Below are 20,877 nucleotides of genomic sequence, written 5' to 3'. Positions count from 1 at the left end.
TGTCAATGTTTTCAAATTCTTTACTGCGTAACTCTATTAGTTCCGCAATGAAGTGCACATCACGTTTAATTACGTTCCTGACTCTTTGACAAGATTTTTAAAGATAATTTGTTTGTTAAAGAAGTTTCCTGAATGCAAAGCAAAATTTTATTGCTACTCGCTGCTCCGTGACGTTATTTCCCGATGATGACAAGGAACAGACGGCGGGTGTGACCGGTCGGCAGGAAATGCTCACTCCTCCATTGCGCCTGATCCAACCTCTGATATTTTGAAGGTCCGTGTTTGCTCTTGTCCTGTTTTGTATTGTTTTATGAATTTTTTGATCTTGAATATTGTTCGTTATCTCCATATGTTTCAATGACACTTCACGTTTGGACAAAATAAATGTTCTTATTTACGAAAATTTGTTGATCTATAATCTTGCTACACTAATATGACGATGAGGAACATTGTCTACGTATTTTTTCAAATGACCGTCATGAATGTTGCAGGATTCAATTGAAAATCCGGATTCAAAAGTGATGTTAATATGTTGTGAAGGGACTTGGCTATGTTGAACCGTGACTGAGTTACGTTGTTAAGGGACTTGGTTATGTTTAAGCAAGACAGAGTTATGTTATTCAGAGATTGGGGTTTGTTGTTCAGTGACTTTTTTACATTGTTAAGTGACTGTTCAGTGACTGCTCAACTGTGATTAAGTTATGTTCCTCAGTGAATGGAATATGTTGTACAGTGGTTAGGTTACATTGTTCAGTGACTTGGTTAAGTTGAACTTGTCTTGGTTAAATTCTGATGTTCAAGGACTTTGTTATGTTGAACCATGACTAGTTTACATTGTTAAGTGAATGGGTTATGTTGAACCGTGACTGGGATATGTTATTCAGAGACTTGGTTATGTTCAAACATGACTGGGTTATGTTTCTAAGTGAGTGGGATATGTTGTTCACTAGCTGGGTTATGTTGAATCGTGACTTGGTACGGTCGTTCAGGGACTTGGTTATGTTGAACTGTGACTGGGTTTTGTTGTTCAGAGACTTGGTTATGTCGAACCGTGACTAGGTTTTGTTGTTCAGAGAAATGGTTATTTTCAACCCTGTTTGGGTTATGTTCCTCGGTGACTGGAATATGTTGTACACTGGCTAGGTTACATTGTTCAGTGACTTGCTTAAGTTGAACTTGACTGGGTTAAATTCTGAAGTTCAGGGACTTGGTTATGTTGAACCATGACTGGTTTACATTGTTAAGTGACTGGGTTATGTTGAACCGTGACTGAGTTATGTTCATTCGCCTCGGTGTCATAATATACTCTTCAAAAAAGCAACTCATTGAACATAAAGATTGCATAGTAAGATTATGTATCGATAATACAGAAATGTGGTTAACAATAGGATTACTATCTAAATATCATAATTATTCGAGAATTTTAAAATCATTGACAGTTTAAGGTAATTAAAGATCAATAAATGCTATGCCCCCCACAGACACAAATGATAGCCCAAAGGGGCATCTAATGGAAGCAAATGTGTGTAATAAAGGCTGTGTAGGAACACTCTTCGACTCTAAATGTAGAGCTTTGGTCAGCTGTTGCAGAGTCTGGGGATGCGATTGTCTTTGGCAAATGATGTAAATCCATGTTGTCCAATGCTGCTCAACTGGGTTTAAATCTGGCGATTCAGATGACTATAGCAGAAACAGGTTGCTTTGCAAGAATGGGAGTGTCAAATGAGCCATATGTGGCTGTGTATTGTCAGATTGAAATACGGCTCTTAGATGTTGCAAAGTTGACAAAGTTCACATGTGCAGATTGAACATCGTTAGATTACCTTTTCTATCAAAGTCCTCTGGATACGAAGCAAATCAAACTTACATTTCTGTTATACTGTTTTCCATATCATTACACTACCACCACCATGTTTTCTAACGTCTTGGAGGCAGTTTTCTGTCTAACGTTTATTACGAAGCCTTAGCACTCAAACTTATAGCAGGCTTTCTGATAAATATTTTGAACTAGGAGCTAAACCGAAAATTTCAGCAGGAGTTAGAACAATTGCATGAATAATCATCTTGCAATAATTCAAAGTCAACTGAAAACGGTCTTGTTAGATGGTCCGCGCAATTCAGGGATAGCTAATGCTGTAGATGACATTATTGTATTACATTCATGAAATTCACGTAATCCTCTGAAGTAACCGACCCTATGCTGCTGATGTCATTCGAGGTCTCCCGTATTTTTTGCGAACATTTGGTGTTCCATGTTAATGGTTTACAGGTTAGATATGGTCTGTGCGTAATATTAAAACCTTGCAATTATAGGCTGCGATACACCTGTTCACAGTCACCCATTTTCCTTTTTGTGCCATGATGTAGCATTTTTAGAAATCATCATTTTTTCAGAAAAAAACAGACGGAAAATATCGAGAACCCCCACTTTTGATAGTCCCTTTGTGCCTGATGGAATTGCATCAGAAACCAACAAATGCAAATTGAGATCAAAACTTTTTGAGGCATTTTGCCAAATCAGTTCTTTTTGTCTGTGAGATTTGTAGAATACATGTAAAGTTAATTGCATTAAAAAATAAGGCATTTTACTCGAATGTATACATCCAAAAAAGGTATGACAAAACTATCATACTTTTTTAGGGTATTGTTCCTACTATACCTTTCGTTTTTTTTATGAGTATATCAGGTCTCAGATTATCGTTCGTATTAGTTGCCACACATGCAGTTGTATATTGCATCGGTATCGAATGTGTTCTACTACAAAAAACAAGAGGTCCATGGGCCACATCGCTCATCTGAGTAGCTTTAGCCATTCTGTCATTTAACAGTTTTCCCGCTTTGTAATACCTATCTTGACCTTGACAATCCTAATGGTCATGATTCAAACAATTAAGAATCTACACTTCCCCAAGCTACTTCCACATAAGTTTCAGCTTTTTTTTAGCCAACTTGTTCTTTCGAAGAAGATTTTTAAAGTTTTGTTCCCCATATACTTCAATGTAAAACTTGGATTCCCTATTGGGGCTCCGCCCTACCCCGGTGGTCATGATTTGAAGAATTTAGAATCTACACTACACCAGGATGCTTCCACATACCGTTTTCAGCTTTTCTGGCCCAATGGTTCTTGAGGAGATTTTTAGAATTTTCTTCTATATATTTCTATGTAAAACTTGGATTCCCTATTGTGGGCCCGCCATGATTTAAACAATTAGAATCTACACTACCTCTGGATGCTTCCATATAAGTTTCAGCTTTCTGACCCAGTGGTTCTTGCGAAGAAGATTTTTAAAGTTTTTTTCCTATATATTTCTATGTAAAACTTGGATTCCCCATTGTGGCCCCGCCCTTCCCCCGAGGGTCATGTTTTGAACAATTAGAATCTACACTACCTCAGGATGCTTCCATAAAAGTTTCAGCTTTTCTGGCCCAGTGGTTCTTGAGAAGAAGATTTTTAATGACCCCATCCTATTTTTGTATTTTCTTGATTATCTACCATTGGAAGGAGGTTTGGCCCATTATTTTAACAATTTAAATTTTCCTTAACCTCAAAAAGATTTGTACCAAGTTTGTTAAAATTGGCCCAGTGGTTCTTGAGAAGAAGTCGAAAATGTGAAAAGTTAAAAGACGGACAGACAGACGGACTACATACAAAATGTGATCAAAAAAGCTCACTTGAGCTTTCAGCTCAGGCGAGCTAAAAACCGTACCGTAGATAATATTCCCGGAAACCATGACTGGGTTATGTTATAGACTCTACCAAGATTTTTTCACATCAAGTGCATCTGATACTAGTTTATAAAATACTGTGTAATCACAAATTTTCGTGGGGGTTAAATTTTTGAGGTATGACGAGACCCACGAATTCATGTTCACCACGAAATGTAAAATGTAACATACATAAGTACTCATTAATTCTTGATCAAGTATTTAAATTTGGTAAATAGGCAAGCTTCCTGTGCTCTATGTTTTCAGAAACAAATGTGTTGTTAAATCGATGACAAATTGCATAAAAATGAAAAAATTTGAAAATTGACGTATTTTCTGATCTCTCTGTGTATTTCAGAATTTTAAAACAATACTCATTTTGTTGCAGGGATGACAACAGGTTTTTATGGATAAACTGTTGCATCATTCTGAAAGACACCCAAAATCAGGGGCCAAAAAGGGATCACACTCTATCTTCTTCTACCGGTAAGTGGCCTTCGTCAATACCACCATGTGTGCGCATGTTTGAAAATAAAAAAAAGTAACAATTGTGATAGTAAAATTACAGTTGAGTTTAAAAAAATAAAATGATTTGGCTGGTGGCTCTTGACAGAGGCGAGCATTGAAACAGTCAAGACTCGGAGCCATCACGGTAGAGGTGGGTAGGGCATTCAACTCCAGGATCGTTGAAATCCCTTATTATTAAGCTGTGTTTTATGGATAAATGTCATACAATTGATCTCTTAAGTTTTCTTTTGCTATATTTAGCTAGTTATGAGGGGGTTAATAATAAATTTATCATTACAACAGTAACTTTATCCGAAGAGCCGTATCACGACAGGCGCGGATCATCAGATCGCGGATCATCGCGTCCCGTTTGATCTGATGATCCGCGCCTATCAACTCGACATGATACGACCCTTCGGATAAAGTTACTGTTATAATAATATAAATTTATCAATCAACGGACGTCTCGGGTAACCCAAGGCATACTATCCTCAGTTTTGCTAGATGGAATATGCTCTTTAATAATACTTCCTTCTAGAGAGTGTTGAAAATAATTCAATTTTGTCTTTCTGTACCATGGTATTTTACGAGTTGTTACGCATTGTTGTAATCTAGTACAATGTATGACGTCTAGATCTATAAACACTAATTCTTAATCTAAATTATCGTGCATCGTCTCCACCCTGTTGACAATGGATGGATAGTTGGTCACCATTAAATCACGTATGTTTGTTCCTTTTGTTGGATTAACGGCCATCTGAGATAGTCCTAGGCCATCAAAAGTCTCTAAGAATTTATCATGTATCCTCATATACTGAGTTCAAGTTTTGGTGCTTTTTGTTTCCATATTTAGAAGACTGAAGTCCCATGCTGTTTTTATAATTTCATTATTTACCCTGCTTTCCATACTTGTGTAGTAACTTAGGAAGCCGTCTTCAATACTAGTTTTTGGATTTAGAAACTGGATAAGTAGATTGTACGATGACCAGCCAGGTTTAGTTTGCATCACACGGTTTGACACTATGTTTCGAATTCAGGCACCGACGAGGTGAGATCACTTTTAACTTCTATAATTACACCTCCTCCACCAAGATTTCTGTCTTTGTGGTAGGTAGTGAAGCCTATCGGGAGAAATTGTGTATCCTTAACAGAGTGGTCAATCCATGTTTCCGTTCCAAAGATTGATCCAAAGTGGGGATAAGTGCTTTCATTGAGATTAAGTAATTCACCTTGTTTTGTTTTAACGGACTGAAATTAGACATTCAAGAGTCTTCAATTTTTCTTATATTTTCCTTTTCTATGACTATAATTGTCTCTTTCTTGGGTAGGGGTGTGTAGTGGGCGCATGGTTGGATCGCTGCCCGGGCTGTCAGGTAAGTCTCCAAGAACCCAAGAACACTAAAGTTGTTGCCAGTACTGAAGACCATAGAAAAAAGAAAAAGTTAAAAAATTTGGACACCCACACATGATGCAGTCCCAGGCTAAGGCTGAGCAATTTACGTGACGGTGGTACGACCCTGATGTCATTGACTGGCATGCCCTGTAGTACCATTGCTTACATGTATCACAGACTATACCATGTTGGCTCCAGTCAACCGTTTGGTCACATGTTCCACATGCCTGATGATGGGTGCCTCACTGACATTATAAGTACATGTAGGTCCTGGATTTAGTGCAATATCATTTGAAAGTAGTAATAAGATAAACGAAATAAAATGCATACCTTCAGCTGAACGTTTATCTTTTACTTCGATGCTTTGAAGAAGCACGTGAACCATTCCTGATGCCATTGTTGATTTATAACCTCTGGTGTATATCTCTTTGGGTTTGCATATTCACCTGACATCAGGATTAGAAACGGCACCAAGGAAACTATCGAAACTATCCTACTTGCAAGTAATGCTAAGTTGTTTACATTTCGAATTTCCCTCGCACCTGGTATGATTAAAGTCTATATAAAGATATTCATAAAGATTTTTTTTAGAAATCACTTACGTACACAAAATACTTAATTTATGCGCCATACCCATCAATCCATATTCTAATGCAATTGTTTTGTAAAAAAAAGTTTTAATTGGCTAATGCACTGCTGTTTGAAGCAGTTAAACGAGCATTAACGAGAGAGAAAGCTTTTCATTATGACATCATAAAAGAGCGACGAAAAAACAATTTGCTACGTGACTAGTATTTCAAAGTAATAATGTAGCAAAACTCAACAAAATAAAAAGTAAACATCAAACAAAATGGTCGTCCTCGTGGCGCAGTGGTTAGAGCGTCTGCTCTAGAGTCGCGAAGTAAGGAGTTGATCCTTACGTCGCGGGTTCGAATCCCACTGTGGGACGTGGAGACAGGTCCTTCAGATGAGACTGTATAAACCGAGGTCCCGTGTCGCAGTAGGTGCTGGCACAGATCCCTCCCTGCTCAATGGCTCTGATTGCCGAGTATAGGACAAACTTTGCAGCTCTCCACCGGCAAGTGGCTGCGTCTCCATATGAGTGAAAAATTCTCGAGGGGCGTTAAACAATATACAATCAATCAATCAAACAAACAAAATGCATAGATTGCAATAGAATGGGAATAACTACTAGTATCTTCTTATTTGATCCGTTTATGCTGATTTAAGGTCGTCAAGATCTAGTAAATGACTTTAGACTAATTTTTTGGTGCTAGATCCATTATGACGTCATAATCAGTTTTAACTTTCTTTTTCCTGTACTTTACGGCTTTAGCAGAATTATGTAGCAGATGTGGTATTTTCATGGCATTCAATTTAAAATCATATGAAAAGTTTTCCCGATCCAACATACTTAATAGAGTGCGGTTAAATCTCTCGCACATCCCATTGCCTTATGGGTGGTATGATGTTGTGCGGCATTTCTTGGTACCCGTTAGTTCACATAGTTTCTTAATTATTTTTTACTAAAAATTGACTCCCTAGTCTGAATGTATTCTTTCTGACAGTCCATACTGTACTATGAAATCGCTGTACAGGGCCTCAGCTGTTGTTCTTGCTGTTTGGTTGGAATAGCCTGTGAGAATCGAATGAAATGGTGTGTATTGACTATTATATTCTGCTGTCCTCCCTTTGATGGTTCTGGGGTGAGGTAGTCAATGCAGCCCAGTTCCAATGGTGCTGATGTTTTTATACTTACCAGTGGGGCTCTATGGTTTGTCAATGATTTCCGTCTTATACATCTTCCACAATGGTCAATCCATTCCTCAACATCCTTCATACCTGGCCAATAAAAGCGGTCTCGAAGAAGACAGAGTATTCTGTCTTTTCCCTGATGACCAGCATCATTGTGGAATGTCTTGATTATGTTTGGCACCAAAGCTGAAGGAAGTACGAGTTGTTTCTTTGATTTCTCATCACTATTTACAATTCTATACAGAACATCATCGATTAGGCGGAGATGGTTATACTGTCGCCGTAATGTCTTATCTCCGGTGTGAGGTTTCTCTCCATCCTTAATTACCTTGATCCAGTCCACCATTACTTTATCCTGATGCTGTGTTTTTCTCCTGTTGATTACATCTGTCGTTGGTGTTCCATCCTGTGCATCAAAATCTTCCAGATTTCTCACTACTTAGGGCGAAATAGTCAGAATGTCAACTTATGGTATCTCTCCCATAGCACTGTTGCATATAGCTCGGATGGATTCTCCGCTTATCTCTGACCTGTCTGTGGTTGGTATACGACACAATCCATCTGCGTCTGTATTGCTATTTCCTAGTTGATATTTGATGTCAAAACTGGAAAGGTAGATACATGTAGCCAGCGGTGACCAGTGACGTCCAATCTCGATGTAGTTAGAACGTAGGTCATCGGCTTATTGTCTGTCCATACAGTAAACTATTGTCCAAACAAATAGTCCCTAAACTTTTCTATCACAGCCCACTTCAATGCAACACACTCCAATTTGTGGGGTGCATAATTATTTTCCGCTTTTGTAAGTCCCCTACTGGCATAGCTGATTACTCTCTTAGTTCGGTGCTGCTCCTGATAAAGGACGACACCGAGTTCCACTTCCCGAGGCATAGGAGGAACCTGCCAAACAATCCAATAACTCCTCTATTCTGGGTAGCGCATAGCTGTCCTTCTTTCACTGTCGGTAGCTAACACATAGTCTGAGACTGGAATTTTTCTTGCACACTAATACCACTTTGAATGCAAATGGACTTCGTGATAGTCGTGTTATCCCAGTGTCTAAAAGGTGTCTGAGATTTGCTCTTACCTTATCACACGCTGACTGTGGAATATGTCTATACCGCTGTTTGAAAGGTTTCTCATTTGTTAAGTCAATCCCATATTGCACAATGTCTTTGTCCTACATCCTCATCAGTCTTTGAGAAAATATCTATGTAAGATTCTATCAGCTTAATTCCTTCCTGAAATTGAGTAGTCGAAAGGTCACTCTTTGTCATTTGCATCTTCTGCATAACCTTCTTTATGTCTGTTTCTGATTTTCAATGACTGAATCGATACGGGATGAACCACTGAAATAATTGCCCGAGAAGGTATAGCTATTGTCCTCATTGTCACATTTGAGATCTTTATATCCATTGGTCCATTTCGTTTGTACTGATAATTGATAATTCCAGGTTCAAGGTCAAAATCCTGATGATCAGCAGCTAAAGGTGATGATTGTAATATGACAGGTGTGTCGTTGTACGGCATTTCCTTATCAATGTATCCTGACACAGTGACATACGAGTTTGCCGATACAATAATAGATTTGTTCTCACCATTGCGGATCACTCCAAACCTGTCATTGTTCCTTTTAAGTAACTTCTGTCATCTACCTCTACCTCCACTTCTGTATTGTTGTCTGTGTAGTGGTTGCCATCTTTGTTCTGATTTGTCCTCATAACTATCAAGTCGACCTCAGTGCTGTTGTCCATATGGTGATTGCCATCTTTGTTCCAGCTTACCCTCATAGCCATCAGGTCTGGTGTATTTGTTTTATCATTCCTTTTAGTTCTAAGTTTGAATCTTCAGGTGTAGAGGTTATGGCTTTGCTTGGGTTTGGTTTTCTGTTAATGTGATCATTTTCCAACTCTCTTAGGGCAACCCGTAAACGATCACAGTCTTTAATTGTATCATCCTTGAGCCCCGAAATAGCATAGCGTGAAGCATTCAAGCAGTATCTTTCCTAAGTATAAGTTCTCTATCAACAGCTTTTCCTATGATTCCCTTTAACCTGCAATTCCAAATCGTTACACTCTCATCCTGCTTTTGTCTTGAGCCATAAAATTCTGCAAATAATTCCTCCCACTTATCTACACTTCCATAAATACTATCCAGGGACGAATTGACATCAAAGCAGATACTTTATCAGTTGTCCCATACTCTGAGCGACGTAATGTTCTTAGACAACATCATGACGAGAAGAATTCAGGGCATCTTGGTATTAAGAAAACATTATTTAAAATTCGCAATAGGTATTACTGGCCTGGGCTACAGCACGATGTCCGACAGTATATAGCTGGTAATGAGCTTTGTTCTAAAAGGAAGAGTGACATTGTTATCAAGTGTGCACCAATGAAGGTTGTGCATATCTTTTAGAGAGAATAGCGACAGACATTTTAGGAGAGCTAACAGTTACAAGTAATGGAAACAAATAAATTCTGGTGATTGCAGACTATTATACTAAATGGACGGAAAGTTTTGCAATTACAACAAGAGGCCCATGGGCCACAACGCTCACCTGAACCACCTCGGCCCAATTGTTCTTCAGAGGATGAAACAAAGGCACTTTTCCCCCATGAAATATGTTTACCAAGGGTAACTTATAGATTAGATTTGTGGCCTCTTTAGTAAATTAAATTCATAAAAGAGGGGAATGTTTCAACTCCAAATGAACCGTCTGTTTACTTAATTGCATTTTAGTGCAGAGGCTTTTAACAAGCTACCCCGGTATTGTTTAAATATGTTCTCATTTCTCAAGACTGCCACAGGTTTCATAAAATGATTGTATATAATTATATTCATTTTTTATGCTTACATCAATAAAAAAAATGCAGTTTTGAGGCTGTATTTAAAATTTTATTTGATTTCAAGAATTATAACAAATCTTTTGTATTATTAGAAGTAAAATGTTACATGTGCATGTACATTAGTACAGATTACAAATTGAATTTTGATACATTTTGAGTACAGTGTATATAATTTGAAATTCGACACTTAAACTTTGTGAAGAAGCTATCTTAATGAAGGAATGCCTTACTAGTGACAATTCAAGAGCACATATATATATACTAGTATTGATTTAGATAACATTTATAAATAAACTTGAGAATTAATGTTTAATGAAAAATAAAACAGCATCAAAAATTCTAACAATACAGTCATAATATGAATATTTCTTAAATATGTTGTTTACATGAAAAAAAAATAATTATCACTCAAAATAAATAATCTTTTCCAATGAAAATCGAAAAAAGGAAAGATTATGTGAGTGAATTAGAAAGGAAAAAAAAACAACATTTTAATATTACAAATCAAAATTTCTAACCTCAGATTCATGCAATATTGTTGGATAATGAAAAGAGAACTTTTTTTCTCTATTGGAAGGAATATTTGTAATTCAAATGATATAACATGTTATATTATATTTTGATAGTACAGTGTATTTTTCTTCAATATATTTCTTAAAGAGGTAGGTTTACCTCCCTTTACGGGCTGGCCATTGACCCCCTCTTTCCATACTTACCTGTCAATGACACTTATTATAAGCTTTGAAGTTCATAAAATGGCAGTCACATTTTACTTCATAATCATAAAATTCCACACAATCCATGATAGAATATGCAGAACTTTTTAATAAACTCATTATAATATATACGGAATCTGAGGTTTCACAAATAATTATTATATCTGCTGTGTTGATGACTACTACAAGCATTGTAATTCATTTACACGGGTTATTTTAAAGAAGCATGTTTTTCCAAAACAAAAAATAACTACAAAAAATATGAAATTAAAGTATAATATCAGTCTTAGATAGTTTATATTTCAGTTTTATGATATAAATAATTTTTAAAAAGTTGACTAGCATTATGACAGGAATAAACATTCAGACACATCTGAGCTTAAGTTAATTAAAAGTCCATAAAAGAAGAGATCCTGACTTCTAAAATCACAGAAGCCATATGTCTGAGAAATATCAAAATCACATGGCTATTATATAGTGTTACAGCTAGCTTATAGCAATGTCCGAACCACAGCTAGCTTATAGCAATGTTAAAATTACAGCCAATGGCACAGTCCAAATCATGTCACTACCACGAGTCAAAACTGTGCAAATTTAAATTCCAGTAAGAGTCTCCTTCAATGTTACTATTATAATCGTGTTGATCCTTGATTGTAATTTCAGTATAAAATCTAATTACCACACAATTCATTATATATAGTCTTGTTTAAAAGATTGAATATATTAATTAAAGTATACAAGTATGATATTATTACATCAAATGGAATGGACATTTTGCAACAAGAAGTGGATATCAAATTGTTTTATCAACAATTCATATTTCCTATTCTATATGAAAACAAGGCAATAAACTGCTGAATGAAATTAAAGTAAAAATACAGCAATATGTCAAATTTTATCCCACATAGAGAAACACTAACTTTTAAGTTCTAATTTGGGTTACATCTTTTGAGGTCACTAGAAGACAACAAAATATTAGAATAATATACATGTACATCCCAATTAAAAAAAAATCCAGATATTCAGCAATACAAATATTACCATTGGAAATATGCAGGAATAAGCTAAGAATTGAAAAAGTAAGTCTAATTTAATCAAAGTTTTAATATAGATAGATGATGTTTTCATTAAAATAAAATCAAAAACAGAAGTCTCTGACAATACTGAAGCTCTACATACAATAAAGAAAGGTATAGACTATTAATGTAAAAAGTCATTTCATACCAACTTAAGGTAAAGGGGGAGTGAATATTTTGGAAAATAAAAAATTTCTGCCTTTGGTGGCTATGACATGCAATTTGTCAAACTGAGAATTATGCATCTTAGGATAGTCTACTAATGTTACCAAGTGTTATTGAGATGGAGTAGTGTTTTGCAAAAAAATATACAATAAGTACTGATGCAAATTAAAGAACAGCCAGATTATTATATGTGAAATGTTCCATCTAAATTGCATATGTAAAACATTTTGTAAATAATAAAATAAATAAATTTTCAAATGCTTGGTACTGCATTGCAGCCAAATAGGACTAATACACCAATGGGGAAACTATATACAGTGTAATTTAAAAAGTAGATTTAAAACAGCTTTAAGAACAGGAAAATGTCATCTTGTGTAAGTCATGTAAAATGTAATTGGTTGAAGATGATAATAAACTTAGCAATCTTAGTGTTGATTAAAAACATTATCATGACTGTGACAAATAAAGCATCAAAATGCGATGGTCATGACAATGCTTAACATGAAATTGGTACAGTATCAAGACACAAGCACATTTTTGATCACAAGCTATTTAAATCAGTTTGTATAAAATATAAGCGTATGAAATTTCTCAATTTAAAAATGTCCAAACAATATCCATAGAAATAAATGCTGGACAAAAATGGCTATGGAGAGATTCACAGGCAGACATGATGATACCAGTGTACATCCGAACAAGCAGATGGACATGTTGATTCCAGTGTATACCCCAAACTTTGTGGGGTATGACTGGAAAAAATGGGGTGAGGGAGGGGGAACTGTTTTACTTCTCCCTCTGTCGTGTTTTTATTTAGGAGCCCCATTATATTTAATGGAAACTAGTCATATCAAATGCACAAAACACTACTTTATGATCAGACCAATATGCTTCAATCACATCTGTTTCACATGGGTATATATTTGTAAAAATCAAATCAAGCTTCGAACCGAAGTCATGAGTAGTCTTACTTACAATTTGTTGACAGTTAAAGCCTTTTTCCATAAATGTTAAAAAGTCTCCATGCCCAGCAAATAAATCAAAATTAAAATCTCCCAAGAATACCAAATCTTTCTGATCATCAATCAAAGGCTTTATATGCATTTCCACGTGATGTTTGAAATTTTCCAAAGAACAAGATGGGTATTTGTAAATAACTATGACTTGTACATCTCTATATTGGTTTAATTGTATGTTTGCCTTAATAAACTCTATGGGACCATTGTTTACCTTTGAGATGCAAGTTGTCTTGTAAATGTCTTTCACATACAGTGCTGTTCCATGATGTGGACGTCTATCAGAACTATCTAAAGTCTCATGGTTAAATATTGCTGTGTATCCCTGAAGTTGATAATTTTCCACATCTGCACTAGTTAATCTTGTCTCTGAGAATCCAACTACATCTGAAGCAAGAATGTTTGGCTCATTTTGAATTTGTGGAAAGTGTTTGTGAAGAGATCTACAATTGTTAAAAGCAATCTTTAAACAATGCAAATCAACCTGGTATATTGGGACATAACAAAGTTGGAGTGGAACCTCTTTTTTCATTCTTTCCATTTCATCTACGACTTGTTCATCCATAGATAATGCCTGCTCATTGAAGTTTAGAATATGCAGATGATCAACTGACCTTACCCGACTAAGTGCTACATAGTGGATGTGGGGAATTTTTCTCACTTTTGTTTGAGACATATCAATTACAATTTCATCAACTGTGCAACCTTGGGCTTTATGAATTGTTTTTCCTGCAGCTGGCCGTAATGGAAATTGGATTCTCTGAAAAGTATTGTAATTCAAAAGAAAAGACCGTTGAACTTCAAAAATTGGTGTCCAGTTCTCAGAAATTCCATCATGAAATAAATGTCTGTATTTCCTTCGAGCAGTTTTTCCAATTCCAGAGTCAAAAAATTCTACCCAAACTATGCTTGGCCTTGATATACCTTCCATTCTCCTTTCAATTAATTGCACTTTACATGATGAACCATTTGTCAAACCATCAGATACGTCAACATTGACCGAGATATCATATATCATCCCAACAGCAAGAATCAAATTTTGCATCAAATTGGCAGTTTTGCTCACATCATCTGCTTGAAGAAGAGATCTTAGCAGTTTTTCCTTAACTTCTTTTGAATAATCTTTAATAACAGAATCAACTGAATTCACTGTGACCTTTTCTCCTCCAAGATTTTCAATCAACTGATTGTTGTATGCGTCTACTTTAGAATTCTGTGTAAAGAGATGAGGAGCATGATGTGGATAATTGTCACTTGTTTCTGTTATCATGCATCTGTGTATCACATTCATGTCTTCTGCTGTCATTGCATTGTAACGTAGGCGATTCAGAAGTTGAGCGAACTCAATATCATCTTTTTGGCGCATGATTTCGTTCAACTCAAAAATAGAAAAATGCTCCTTCCAAAGATTGCTTGCAAGAACTTGGGCATCATGATTTAAGTCTTGAAAGATCCAACGATCCATCACAGGCTTAAGTTGGAAAAAATCACCAACAGCAATGATACTTATACCACCAAATGGTTTCTTGATGCCTGTGAGAAGTTGTAGACGACTGTCAATGAGTGCTAATGATCTGTTTCCCACCATTGATATTTCATCAATAATGATTACTTTTAGGTTTTGGTACTTTGTACGAAAAGTGTTCAATTCGTCAGAGTGCAAACTTTGTTGACTTTGATTAATTTTTTGATGGAAAGCAGATGCTATAGTTGCTCCTCCGATGTTGTATGCCGCCTTGCCAGTATAAGCACACAGAAGTATTCTCATGTCATCTGGATTTTCACCTTCTGTGGAACATAGGTATCTGTGCAGAGCTTGATAAAGTGCCCTTATCAAAACGGATTTGCCAACACCAGCACCTCCAGATAAAAATGTATAAATAGGTTCTTTCTTTGTTTTGACCCACTGCACAACATGATTAAAAAATTCCCGCTGCTTTACATTTAGACTTCCTAAAAGTTGCAAGTATTCACTGTCTGATAATCTAACAGAACTGTCTTCTGTTATTTGTCTTGTTGATGGAATGCCTATATCAGAACCTAAATCATACTGTCTTTGTTCAACTGGTCTCTCAGGATTAAATGGGACAAAGTTCTCAGATTCACGAGATCCTTCATTTTCATCCTCTCCTTCTGTTTGTTGAGCATTTGGTGCCAATTCATCATAAGCTTCTGAAAAATCCTCACTTGCCATTTGCAGAGCTGCATCAAGCTGTTCGGCATTGTATTCATATTCCTTGACTTTGTTTGTTAAAAAGGATTTCCTACGATTAAAGGATTTCTCAAATGAGTCACTTCCAGATATTAGATCAACCGATTCAACTCTCCAAGGCAAAAATAACATAAGCTTTTCTCTGTAGTAGTTTTCTGGATCCGTTTTGATATTAAAACGCACATATCTAATTACCCTAGGTACTTTTCGTCGTCTAATTTTTATGCCGTTTCTCAAAGTAACAAGTGTATCACTTTCACCAAAGTCAAGATCTGAATCATTCTCTTCCTCATCATTTGACATATTGTTCTTATCATCATCATCATCGTTCACTTCCTTTTCAATCAACTCCTTTTCATCATCTTTTGGGAATACAACATCTAGTTGTGATACATAATCAGCTAAACACCAGTTTTCAAGCTGTTTTGGGCGTTTTGCATACCGTTTAATTATATTGCTACATTCCACATCTGTAGAATTTGGTGTCAATTTTTCTAATTCTGCATCTGTTTTGATGAGAATAACTCGGTCATCTGATGGACTTGTGTTGATAAAAACTACATCTCTTGATGCTTTTGTCATTGGCATTTGTAACACTAAATATGCTGCTTCCTGTGCTCCAACTTCAACACTGTTGAGAAAATGGTTTCCAATGTGGCGCACCTGTCTTTTAATGTCAAGATTTCCTTCTCTAGCTTCCTTTGCTGCTCTGCTTAGTAAATCACTCATCCCTCTTTGAGATTTACTTATGTAAGAAACAATGTACATAGCACAAGCATATGGGTCCAAAATATACTGTATATCGATGTTAGCTCTCCAAGCATCAAGAACAACACTGTTGTAAGAGTTGACCCTCATATCACATGGCTTTCTCTCTAGAAAAACCTTTGGACCTCTCAGTGAACTTCTAATGCATTTAATGTAATCTTCCTCAGATATCTTTAACACAGTGCTTAGGAGTTCCTTGTAGGACAAATCGCATCCATTTTTCATATCATTTAACTGTTTCTGAATTTCATCATACATTTTCCTATATTTGTCTACCTCACATTCAAGTGGCTCCAAAGTCAAGGTCTTTTCAAGAGGAGGAAGGGGAAAACCAAATCTGCATACAGCTTTACTTCTCTTTTTACATGTTTGTGAATGTTTGTGTACTTGTAAGCTAGTCAAATCATCTTCATTCTTTTCACATTTCAAGTAATTATCTACATAATTCACTACCTCTTGTTCATTATTTTCATGATATTTTGGTGCATTTTCTATCCAAACAATCATATGAACATGTGGTGACCCTCTTTGCTGAAATTCAATTCTATAAAAGAAGTCTTTCACAACACCAATTGGATGGTGGTCACTTCTCAATACTGAATTCATGAACATACGGAATCTATGATCAAAGTATCTAGTGCATGTAATAGGATCCTTCTGTACTAGTTTTGATTTTTCAAACCAAGTCATGTTGTCGATTTCTTCATCAGTGTATTCCTTTCCATCATTTAACACTCCAAGTGCTCTAATGAGATCATTCCATCTTGTATCTGCAGCAGACAGAGACATAAACCATGTTGGTAAACCCAATTGTCTTATCATTGCAAATACATCCTTTTTTCTTGTTTCAAGATATGCAGGTGAATTTCGTAACTGTCTAAACACAAAAAAACCTTCATCATGTCTAACAAGGCTATTCACATGTTCAGGATTTTTAATTTCATTTGCTGTGATAGATCTTCCTTTGGTTTTGCATTTCCGAAGAGCCAGGTTGCATTTATCTGTAACTTGTTTCATTTGTATTTTTTTCAACTTAAAAAACAAATTTGGAACAGACTGGGCTGCACGTCTATCAACACTTCTCAATTCCCATTTAGCTATATCTGCATACGAGACACGTACTTGTCTTTCATCGTCTTGTAATCTTCCCTTTCCACAAAATATTGTAGGAAATGATAAATATTCTGCAATCTGATCTTGATATAAACTAAGGGGGCGTTGACCTTCTCCTGGAGCAAAGGTGTAAATCTGATTCATGTCTCGTGAAGCATCATCTAAAAGAGTATCACAATTACCATCTCTACCAACTCCGTCTACTTCACAATACTCATCGTCATCATTGTCTTCGTCGGTCTCAAGATTACTAGTACTTTGATCTCTTTTTGCTTGTGTTTGCACTAGTTCTTGAACAATTTCATTTGCAGAAGATGTGATTTCTTGAAACCAGCTATCATCAACATTAATGTTTGCATTCTTGTAAAAGTCACTGTTGTTCAAAAGCCAATGTAATGCAATCAGTACTTTTGTTGGTCGTACATTTTCATGATAATCACATTTTTGGTAAGACAACTTTTTTTTCAACTTAACAGGAATTGTGATATTTTCATCCATCTTTCTAGGCAAGCTATTAACAGTAGGTTGAATATCTACAGGAACATTCACAACATTTCCTTTGACAGAATATTGTCCACCTCTTGGCAACTCCCTAATCTGCATAAAGGGGATTCGAAGTGATATGAGTCTCTCTTCTAATGAAAATAAGTCTAATTCTCTTGGCTTGGGAGGCCATATCATACCATTGAGAACAGATAGCTTTGGGATTTTTCCTTCTCTAACTGAAGAATAGCAAGTCTTACAAATCCATTCTGCATTATCAACAGAAGTAATACAAGTAAGATATTTGCTTTTACTTGTGTCATCAAGTTTAGTATTTTCTACTTTTAAAACACTTTCTTTAAACCATGTTTGATGACAACATGAGCACACAAAAACTGGACCATGCTTAATCTGTTCATGAAAATTGTGAATGCAATCCTGTACATTTATTCCAAACTGTCTTTGTCTAATTCTTTCATTTTCCTTGTTGCAATATTCTTTATTCTTTCTTTTTTCTCCTTTTCTTTGTTTATCGTCCAACCTCTCATTTTGCCTGTACGAACAATCACTGCGTTTAGTTTGCTTCTTTATTCGTTCTTTTTCAAGAACAAGAGGATCTTCCCTACTCTTGCTTTTTGAAATTCTATTTCCTTCATTTTCTTTTTGTTTTACTTCACAATCTAATCTTTTCAACTTTCTTGCAGTCTTGTCAAGTTTTCTTTCTTTCTCTCTTACTTCATCATTCTGTCTTTTAATTTTCCTTGCAGTTGTTTCCCTTTTGTTCTCCTTGTCTTTAACATCATAATTTTGTCGTTTTAATTTTCTTGCAGATTTATCCAGTTCTTTTTCTTTTTCCCTCACTTCATCATTTTGTCTTTTAGTTTTCCTTGCAGTTGTTTCCCTTTTGTTCTCCTTGTCTTTAACATCATAATTTTGTCGTTTTAATTTTCTTGCAGATCTATCCAGTTCTTTTTCTCTTTCTCTTGATTCAACATTTTGACGTTTTAATTTTCTTGCAGATTTATCCAGTTCTTTTTCTTTTTCCCTCACTTCATCATTTTGTCTTTTAGTTTTCCTTGCAGTTGTTTCCCTTTTGTTCTCCTTGTCTTTAACATCATAATTTTGTCGTTTTAATTTTCTTGCAGTTTTATCCAGTTCTTTTTCTCTTCCTCTTGATTCAACATTTTGACGTTTTAATTTTCTTGCAGATTTATCCAGTTCTTTTTCTTTTTCCCTCACTTCATCATTTTGTCTTTTAATTTTCCTTGCAGTTGTTTCCCTTTTGTTCTCCTTGTCTTTAACATCATAATTTTGTCGTTTTAATTTTCTTGCAGTTTTATCCAGTTCTTTTTCTCTTTCTCTTGATTCAACATTTTGTCGCATTAATTTTCTTGCAGTTTTATCCAGTTCTTTTTCTCTTTCTCTTGATTCAACATTTTGTCGCTTTAATTTTCTTGCAGATTTATCCAGTTCTTTTTCTCTTTCTCTTGATTCAACATTATGACGTTTTAATTTTCTCTTATCTCTCTCTCTTTTTCTCTCACTTCAACACTTTGTCGACTCATTTTCTTTGTGTTAGCATCTCTTTGTCTTTCAATGTGTTTAAATTGTTCATTTTGTCTCTTTTTCTTCATGTATTCTCTCATATAGGTTTTCCTGTGATAATCTTGTGATTCTGAATTTGTCGCTTTTAGCTTTTCATCCATTCTGTAATATCTTTTCTGTAATGGATCATTTTCTGGAAAGCTATGGTACAATGTTGCAATTGAGATGGGTAAAATTTCAAACTGCACTGCAAGATCAATATGCATACTGTTATACATGCTGTACATAAAAGACACTAAATCATCAATACTCCTGTTAAGCACTAGTACAGATTTACCATCACAAGAAGACATGCCATCACTGTCATGAGAATGTGAGTCAAAGAAGTAATACTCACTGTCCGACACTTTATATACAGCAGAACAAATGGCTCCTATCATTATCAGTAAATAACTTGAAACTTGAAATGCCTCTTCTAAAGCCTGATGCAATGTTTTAACCTGCCTGTTTTGTTCTTCCAAGATAACCAATCCCCAAATGGTTTCAAATTTTTGAATAACATGATGATTTTCTCCCATTTCAATGTTTATTGGCAATTCATCAAAATTTAAAAGTTTGTTGAAAAACTCTCCCCTTTGTTGCAAACTTTTGACAGTCTTTACATAAATTTGGTCTCCTGATACTAAAGTTCTATCTATAAATTCTGATGTAAATGAAAATCCTTCATAACATTTTGTCAGCATGGTAAGAGCATTGCAAGTACACTGACTACCTCTTGAGAATGATGAAAATCTAGTGTCCCCTTGATGGAATGTCCCAAATACTATTTTTCTAGTACATACCTGGTCATTTTCAGAAACACTGTGCAATGTTTTTTCTCCAACTATCACACTAGTAGTCTGCAAAGATTCAGTGGTCAAGGTTTTGTTCACTAAACTTGTTTCAGCAATTTCATTTTGCAAATTCATTTCATCAGATTCATGAAGCAGATCTTTTGCACAAACTTCACTCTGAGCATTTGTTTCAGAAATTTCATTCAGCATACTTGTCTCACAAATTTCATTCAGCAGATTTGTTTCACATAGTTCATTTGCCAGATTCATATCACAAAGTTCATTGAGCAGATTCATTTCACAAGTTTTTTGGTTTTCCTGTTTTTTTTGTAACCTGAGGGCAGGCTCCTCAGGGTCAACATTGGTTTTACTGTTTTTCACGAGGCCAGTCTCCTCAGTCATTCTAATGTCATACATTGTTTTACTGTTTTTTAAGAGGCCAGTCTCCTCAGTCAAGTCCAGGTCAGACATTGTTTTACTGTTTTTCATGAGGCCAGTCTCCTCAGTCCTGTCAGTCTGTAACTCTTTCTTGGCACTGCTCTTCTTCCAGTACTTCTTACGAGGCATCTACAAAAATACATCTTTGAGATTACAACAAAATAGTCACAATTATTTTCAAACCATTAAAATATGTTCACAAATAACACATGGCTATGTACGACTTGAAATAATCTTTATAATGTAATCAATTCCTCATAAATTTTTAGCCAGAAGAAAAGTTTCTCTGAACTTTATAGATATAGC

At 35.6% G+C, this 20,877-nt stretch overlaps 2 protein-coding genes across 2 annotated transcripts in view; both read right to left on the bottom strand.

Annotated features, from left to right (window-relative positions):
* The window catches only part of LOC134255258 (inosine triphosphate pyrophosphatase-like), a 33,491-nt gene that overhangs the window by 3,147 nt on the left and 9,467 nt on the right, over positions 1–20,877 (bottom strand). The window lies entirely within an intron of this gene.
* LOC134255269 (uncharacterized) lies at positions 8,968–19,138 on the bottom strand. Its single transcript, XM_062737783.1, has 5 exons — positions 18,757–19,138; positions 13,794–18,672; positions 13,394–13,622; positions 9,662–9,716; positions 8,968–9,161 (listed from the first exon to the last, which is right to left on the bottom strand). The coding sequence occupies exons 1-5, from the start codon at positions 19,136–19,138 to the stop codon at positions 8,968–8,970; spliced, it is 5,739 nt and encodes a 1,912-aa protein (XP_062593767.1).

Source organism: Saccostrea cucullata, unplaced genomic scaffold (assembly GCF_032062105.1).
Source record: "Saccostrea cucullata isolate Sc308-1 unplaced genomic scaffold, CSIRO_AGI_Scuc_v1 ctg127, whole genome shotgun sequence".
Lineage (NCBI taxonomy): Eukaryota > Metazoa > Mollusca > Bivalvia > Ostreida > Ostreidae > Saccostrea > Saccostrea cuccullata.
Note: the sequence above shows the minus strand (reverse complement) of the source record. Positions and strands in the feature narration are given on the sequence as shown.